The sequence below is a fragment of the Poecilia latipinna genome, unplaced genomic scaffold (assembly GCF_001443285.1).
Source record: "Poecilia latipinna isolate Pla-1442-1.1 unplaced genomic scaffold, P_latipinna-1.0 Scaffold951, whole genome shotgun sequence".
Taxonomy (NCBI): Eukaryota; Metazoa; Chordata; class Actinopteri; order Cyprinodontiformes; family Poeciliidae; genus Poecilia; species Poecilia latipinna.
In genome coordinates, this window is record NW_015113567.1 from 346,838 (window position 1) to 354,395 (window position 7,558).

General features: G+C 38.4%; 2 protein-coding genes and 1 long non-coding RNA gene across 4 annotated transcripts in view; 2 read left to right on the forward strand and 1 right to left on the reverse strand.

The window, feature by feature from the left end:
- ids (iduronate 2-sulfatase) overlaps positions 1-2,993 on the reverse strand; it is an 18,605-nt gene extending 15,612 nt beyond the window's left edge. The window contains exons 1-4 of one of the 2 annotated variants that reach the window (XM_015049581.1): positions 2,635-2,989; positions 2,143-2,279; positions 1,243-1,420; positions 1,051-1,139 (exon numbers count right to left, since the gene is read on the reverse strand). In XM_015049581.1, coding sequence (XP_014905067.1) covers positions 1,051-1,139; positions 1,243-1,420; positions 2,143-2,279; positions 2,635-2,707 — 477 coding nt within the window. In that variant the 5' untranslated portion in view covers positions 2,708-2,989. Of the gene's footprint in view, positions 1-1,050; positions 1,140-1,242; positions 1,421-2,142; positions 2,280-2,634 lie in introns of both variants that reach the window. The other variant, XM_015049582.1, reaches the window with a different exon arrangement.
- Positions 7-4,177, forward strand: LOC106957969 (uncharacterized). Its single transcript, XR_001427069.1, has 3 exons — positions 7-221; positions 508-510; positions 4,167-4,177. It is a non-coding gene; the product is annotated as an uncharacterized LOC106957969 (long non-coding RNA).
- Positions 4,178-4,354: 177 nt separating this feature from the next.
- The window catches only part of dcps (decapping enzyme, scavenger), an 8,585-nt gene continuing 5,381 nt past the window's right edge, over positions 4,355-7,558 (forward strand). Inside the window, exons 1-5 of the mRNA XM_015049584.1 lie at positions 4,355-4,614; positions 4,907-5,057; positions 6,071-6,216; positions 6,311-6,424; positions 7,084-7,194. Of these exons, the coding sequence (XP_014905070.1) occupies positions 4,411-4,614; positions 4,907-5,057; positions 6,071-6,216; positions 6,311-6,424; positions 7,084-7,194 (726 nt within the window). The 5' untranslated portion in view covers positions 4,355-4,410. The remainder of the gene's footprint in view (positions 4,615-4,906; positions 5,058-6,070; positions 6,217-6,310; positions 6,425-7,083; positions 7,195-7,558) is intronic.

A 7,558-nucleotide genomic window follows, 5' to 3' on the forward strand; every position in this document is an offset into this window, starting at 1 on the left:
TTACCGATAGCAGTACAATTTCCACAATGCCCGTTTTGTTTTGTTCTTGGAAAAAGTTATCAAAAACAAGTTTTTGTTTAAATTAAGGTGAATTCATGGTTCCTTTTTCCACATAATGTAACCGGTAGTGCTTATGATTAAAATAATTATGTGATCGGTATCGGTGATCGGCCCTCATGGGTGATCGGAATTGGCAAGAAAAAACCTGATCGACATTTCTAGTAGAAATCCTTTATATCCAGTTTAACAAGCTTTCACCTAAAGGCTTAATTTGAGTTTTTTTTATTCAGTCTGCAACCATCTAACTCGAAAATGTTTGAAAAAGTTCACTATTCATCCAAAAGCATTGGCTTGACCAACTAGAATCAGTCTTCAGACATTATAATCACATCTCTGAATGGCAACTCGTACCAACTGTCAGTCAGTGATGGAGGACTGGTTATATTTTTGAGAACCTGGGCCCTTTGGAGTCACTGAGTCAACCATAAACTCCTCTGTATGCCATAGTACGTAGAGTCAAATGTGAAGCCATGTGTCAGAGAGATTAATGTGAAATGAAAAGGGACAATGGTCCCAAACAGCAGAAAATCCACAACAGCATGGCTCAGTCTGAATTCCTCCACAATGATGGTAAACACTGATGGAATCACACAAAGGACCACAACATCATCTTATACTAATTAAGTCCACATGGAACTGGGTTTATTTTGATTTCAATTTTGTTTCAAGGAAACCTACAAAACATGTTTAATTTCTAAATTACTTATTTGAATGTCTAAATCCCTCCATTAATCATGACAAATATAAGGCGGAAACAATATCACAGCTCAGTGGTCAGCAGTGCATTCTTCTACTGAGGAGTCAGTCTATTCAACTGATCCTTATGCCTACAATGTGTGCTAATCAATTTACCTTGTTGAAAGAGTTTGTCATACAGACCACAGGAGAGTACTGTCAGATGTTAGTCAGGGATAAGTTGTTCCTTGTGAAGGACCAGCTGTTATACTACCATGCAAGGCAATAACCACATTTCAAACATGCAATTCATACCTTTTGCTTCTCAAATCTAAAGGAAAATGGGTGATATGCAGGAACAGACCAGCTGTAAGGGTAGTCATCAGTGTGGTTTGAAGCAATTCCTATGGAAAGAAACAGGACATATAAGCACAAGGGGCTAAACTTGTGATCAACCATTTCAAATTGTTTTTAGGATTTTCTTCCAGTAAAACACACTGTTCATACCTGGATGAAACACCTTTCCCACTGACATGGTGTAGTAGCCTTTAGATTTAAAGTGCTGTGGCAGAGTCGTGTAGTTCCCAGCGTGGACTCTCCAGTAGGAGTTGAAGTCATAGAGTCTGGTCGTGTCCGGTCTGCGACTGGTCAACATGGATGTGCGACTGGGAGCGCACACGGCTTGCTGGAATACGGTGGGGGGGGGAGAAATGGTTCTAAAACACATCAGTGAGGCCTAACCTGTCCCAACTGGGCATGGACCAGTATAAATCACACAGTATGAGAAACTGGAGTAAAAAATAAAAACAAAATGCATTTCATAAGCTAATGACTTAACACTGAAATGAAACAATTACTCCTGTGGTTGCTGGTAAAATGTTGTATATAGCCACAATACAACACTTTTGCATTTTCACTTTGATCCAAAGAATCAAGGAAATGTACACAACACCCATAACATTTAGTATTAGTTTTCAGGGGTGTCAAACTCCAGTCCTCAAGGGCCGCTGTCCTACAGTTTTTAGATGTGCCAAAGGTGCAAAACACTGGAATGAAATGGCTTGATTACCTCCTCGTGTAAATCAGTTCTCCAGAGTCCTGCTAATGACCCAATTATTCTATTCAGGTGTGGTGCAGCAGAGGAACATCTAAAAGTTGCAGGGTAGTGGCCCAAGAGGACTGGAGTTTGACACCTGTGGTTTAAGTGTTTAATATTGAACAGAATTTAATAATTTTTGAGTTCTATTTTTTTTATAGAAAAACAGTTAATTGCTCCTTGTAGCTTGCAATCAATTTTTATTATTAAAAGCTTACAATTTTACCCTAATAAAGTGGAAATAAAAAGCACACACATTCTTGTTTAAAAGCTGTAAATCATTTCAAATTTTTACTAAATCTTGCTCTGACCTGGGCAAACGCATTGAGGAAGACTTGGCTTTTGGATGCCAGCTGGTCAATGTTGGGAGACTTCGCAAGTGTGTCTCCATAGCAACCCAGGGATGTCCGCAGATCATCCGACATGATGAAGAGGACATTACTCCTCTCTGAAAACAAGCAGACCTTAGAGGTTTAACTCTAGAAACGCACACTTTAACACACCAATACCAGGTGACAGGAGAAGAAGCTTGAAAAAAAGCAAAGTATTTAGTTTGAAACGAACAGATAAAAGCCAATTTCACTTCAGCTAATGTCCAGTTTATACCTCATAAAAAAGACCCACTGAGTCTTTTTATGAGGTATAAACCTCATATTAAGAGCAAATATGAAGAGTTAACGTTAGCATGTGAGACTAAAGGACAAACAACCCCAACCCCATCACAGAAATGACTGACAAATTATTCAGTAAAAGAGAACAAAGCTCATTTTAGAGTTACTTCCTCCTGGTATCGAGTTATCTACCTGCTGTGGCCGCAGCAAGTGTCCGTGAACGAAGCCACAGTAGGAAAAGCCACGTAAAAACTCCCGGGTTCATTTCTGCGCTGCTCAGAGGACTTCACGTAGGATGCCTTCCACATGCTCAGTGAAACAACAACATAAACTTAGCGGCTAGGTCCTGCTGCTTAAATAACTTCCTGTTAATGAGAGTCAGCGAGGGCCTACGCGCTCATTGGTCCATTCAGCTTTCCATTTTGGCACGAGCGAAGGCGTTCACTAGTTAAAGTTCCCGTCAATCATTTTATTGGACACAGGGGTGTCAAACTCTATTCCTCAAGGGCCGCTGTCCTGCAGTTTTTAGATCTAGCAGGTACAAAACACCGGAGTCAAATGGCTTAATTGCCTCCTTATTGAGTAGATAAGTTCTCCAGAGTCCTGCTAATGACCCAGTTATTCTAATCAGGTGTGGTGCAGCAGGTTCACATCTAAACGGTGCAGGACAGTGGAAGTCTAGGACTGGAGTTTGACACTTCTGGGTTAGAACGTTCCTGTTTGGCGTGGACAAAGTATTGTTTATTAGTATTGTTTACTATGGTAGTATTATTAACTAGTTGTCTTTATGGACTCCATTTATTTAAAAAAAAATTAACAATTAAAATAATAAGGTCGTATTGTGGTGTAGATGCCATTAGACAGGACAATAGCTCTCCATAGTATTACATTTAACTTACATAAAACCTTTTATGTTTTTTAAACATAATAAGAGGATTGTTATCGTAGTAATCTTATTACCATCTCTCGTCGGCTCAGACGGGGTTATTACCATGTGTTTTTGTTCTGCCTTTTAAACTGTTCTTTCAAATTCAAACCCACAGGGTAACTATCTCATAATGAAATCATAATGAAATTTTAAGCTGCAAACACAACATAGGCGACTGTTTTGTTTCTGATTACGTCTAACTTGACTATATAAAAGGCATCCTAATGAGGTCTCACTCTGTGAAAAATTGCTACAATGTATATGTCAGCGAATATGTACATTGATTATGTGAATACAGAAAAAGACTCTAAATTCTTGTCTTTTTACGTTATAAGAGCGAAACTTTAAGTTCAGTTAGTATCCTTGCCCTTTTGTTTATGGAATGACACAACAATTATGATTATTGTACTGGTTAAAAATTAATTCTTGCAAAATTCTTTTTTAAATAATCAAATAATTTAAACAATGAAGACAAATGCATTTCATTTATCAGCAAAATATTCAGTTAACAGTTAAAACACAACCAAAGCTTCTTTTTTTTCCAAAATGAAATTATTTGTAATTTTTTTTCTTATTGTGGTTTTACTTGCAATCTGTTGTGATTTTTATATATTTTTAATTACAAAAATGAAATATTTTTCCTTTATTATTGGGGGACTAATTATTTTTCTGATGTATTTAATTTGTTTGTTTAGCCAATCTTTAATTATGTGGGTTAGTTTTCTCCATCATTCATTCTTTATTTTCTGCTGAAAAGCTTATATGTTCCTTTAAATCACACATAAACATATTTGAGTTACTTGCTAGTCTAAAAAGCAAATAAGTACTGATTTTTTATTATTATTATTATTATTATTATTATTGTTGTTGTTGTTGATGATGATCATTTTGGAAGGTGTTTTACTTAAATAAAAAGCAGATGCAGATATTCTGAGTTTCCTGCATTTGATTTGAAAAATTAGCTTGGTCTTCTTGTGCAGAGTGTGCCCTGCTTTCAGACGGAGACGATCTTTGATCGCGGCAGCGGCGGCGGCTCGAACATGGCGAACGTCGCGGCTAAACGTGAAATTTCCAGTGCTGAAGGCGAAGAGTTGTCTCGTGAAGCCAAGAGGGCGAAAGGTGACGACAAAAATGGAGAGGAGAGCGGAAATGAACCTGAATGGGAAAACATTCTCTCTACGTTCACAACAACCAGCGTGCTGAGTGATTCGGCCCGGGAGAAAATCATGTTTCTCCACGGAAAGGTGTTTTTCCCTTTAATTTAACCGAACTTCACTTTATTTATATTACATAAAATAGGCTTATTTTGCTAAGTGAAAGAGTTTGCGATCATCTCATTGGCTGGAAGGATGCCTTTACCTCTGATATTTGTTGAAAGCTGTGTGATGAAGTTGTAAGAAGGCGGTGCGTTATTCACTTCCGGTTTATTACTTCAAAATAGTAGTCCTACATTCTTAGATCTTGCACTGATTTATTTCAAAGTGAGTGCGATAGATAATGTTGCAGAAACAGAGGTGCTGAGCATGTCCTCTTCAGATGGCTGGTGATGAGGCCGTGGTGGTCCTGGAGAAGACCCCCATCAGAGAAGACTCCCTGGCTGAGCTCTTCAGGGACTCCAAGCTCAGGCTGGACATGAGAAACGACATCTACAGCTCCTACCGCCTCCAGGCGCCCTCTCACCTCAATGGTAAATACAGGACAGCATGCAAAGGCATTCATAAATATATTAAGTGGTATGAAATTATGTAGATTTGAACTGGGTCCTGATTTTGGCTGCACTATTCTTTTTTTGTTTTGAAAGGGGCAGTATCATGTAAGATCAACTTTTTTTTTTTTTAACTTTAATGTTTTTCCCTCATCAAAAACATACCTGGAGTGTTGCTTTGATGCATGTTTGAGAAATCCTTTAATCTTCATCGCAACCATTCAGTTGTCCAAAACTCCTAGGTGGACCTAGCTCTGCCTTCGAGGATAAAGCTCCTCCTCAGAGCTGCAGTTTCCAAGTTTCTAAACTTCTGCCTCACAGATCAGTCTACCTCCACGACTCTCCCACTCAGCTCCTTCAGACTAGCCAGCAGCAATTGGAAAACACCTAATTGCTGAGCATCGGCTGAACTGAGCATCAGCTGAGCTCATTATAGGAGCTACTTCTAAGCACAACGCTGGTAAAAATGTTGTTAAAGGGTTAATAGAGGAGCCATGTTGTAATGACTTCCTGAAGGCGGAGTTTCAAAAAGAACAGGAGACAGAGAAAACAAAGAGACAAAAAAAAATAGAGATAAAAAAATAAATAATAATAAAATATAATATAATATAATAATATAAAAATAAAAAAATATAAAAAATTTTTAGATAAAAATATAAATAATAATATAATATAAAAATAATAATGTAAATAAAAAATAAAGAGACAGAGGCTCAATTTTAAGGTGTTTAATTACAAAGTCATATTATATATATATATATATATATATATATACACACCTTTTTATAATAACTGAAGGTAACATAGTCATTATTTGATTGTTCTATTATGAGAAATACATAGTACCTTCCCTTTAATTTGTAAACTGTGCATCATTTTCCTTCCACTTCACAATTTTCCACAACTTTCTGTTGATTTACTGCATAAAATCCTGACGGTACACAAACATTTAGAGGTCAAGAACGCTTTCTCCGGGGCTCTGTTTCGTCTCGCAGAGATCAAGACCACGGTGGTGTGTCCGGCCACAGAGAAACACGTGAAGAAGTACAGGCGGCAGGAGAGTTTCCTGGTGGAAGAGACTGGGGACGACTACCGCTCCGTCACGCTGCCCTACATTCAGGAGCAGAGTTTGAGCCTGCAGGTGAGGAAGCTACACAAAATCCGCCGACTTTCTTGGTTACAGTTTCATGTCTCGGGGCGAGCTGTGATTGTTTGCTTCCTTCTTCCTCGTCCAGTGGGTCTACAACATCCTGGAGAAGAAGGCCGAGGCAGAGCGGGTGGTTTACGATGATCCGGACCCTGAGGTCGGTTTTGTCCTGCTTCCTGACCTAAAGTGGGACCAAAAACAGGTGAAAGACCAGAACCTTCCTGGCAATTTTGCTATTTCACATGAAAAAAAAAAAAATCCCAACAAGTATCCAAAACAGACGTGTGCAATAGAAACCTAGTCTGTCATTCACCGCCATCTATTCATGGGTGACAAAAACGCGTTTGATGACAGAAGACGGATTTTTTTGTGAATTTCTCTGAGAATTCAGTCAAGAGCTAACCGTCTCTTTACAGCTTTTGGTTGAATGTTCGGACAATTTTCCCCTTTGGTTCTGGATGCTGCACAACTGGAAGGATCTTTGCTCTTCCTTTTTTTTTTTTTTAATTTTCAGACGGTTGTTATGGTGCGTGTGCCATGGCAACCGGGTGCCTTGGGGTGCCAAAGCGCAGAGAGAGAAGGAGGGAAAGCTAGCGCTGCAAACAAAATCTTACCATGTAATTTTTTTTTGTCTAGTTTCTAGTTCAAAAATGTTAATACACTTGAAATAAGACAAAACTAAATTACAAGTAACTTTTCAGGAAGATATAGAATCTTGTTTTAAGTCAGTAACTCCTTAACATTGAATAATCACTAGTAGGAGATTATTTAATTTATAAGATCACTGTGGAGGTAATTTACCCCACTTTCAGTCACGCCTTCCTCTGTCAAGTCTCACAGGATCATTTTTCACTCTTTCAGGTGGACGACCTCTACCTGATCGCCATCGCTCGTCAGAAAGACATCAAGAGTCTTCGAGACTTGTCGTCGGAGCATCTCCCACTGCTGCACAACATCTTCCACAAGGGAAAGGTGAGACCCCAGGCCTAGACAAACATGAAAAAGTTCAGCTTTTTAGTTGGATTTGTTGGAGAAAATAATCTTACAAGACCTGAGGTTTTGTAAGGTTATATGAAAATGTTTAATATTTTTTACAACGTCATCTGTTTTGAATTTTTCCGCAAGCTTTTCACCCAATTTGCACGTCTTAGATATTGTAACGATCACCTAAAACGTCTGAAGATATTTTTCTTTCTTTTTCTTTCTTTTTTGATTAATCTGGTGCAGTGAATCACAAGGATCTTGCTAAGCCAAAGTTATATGCGAGTTTCCTATCCAAAAGCACTCTGAAGCTGAACAATGTGGTTCAATCTCTGAGTAAAACAGGAAAAAAGTC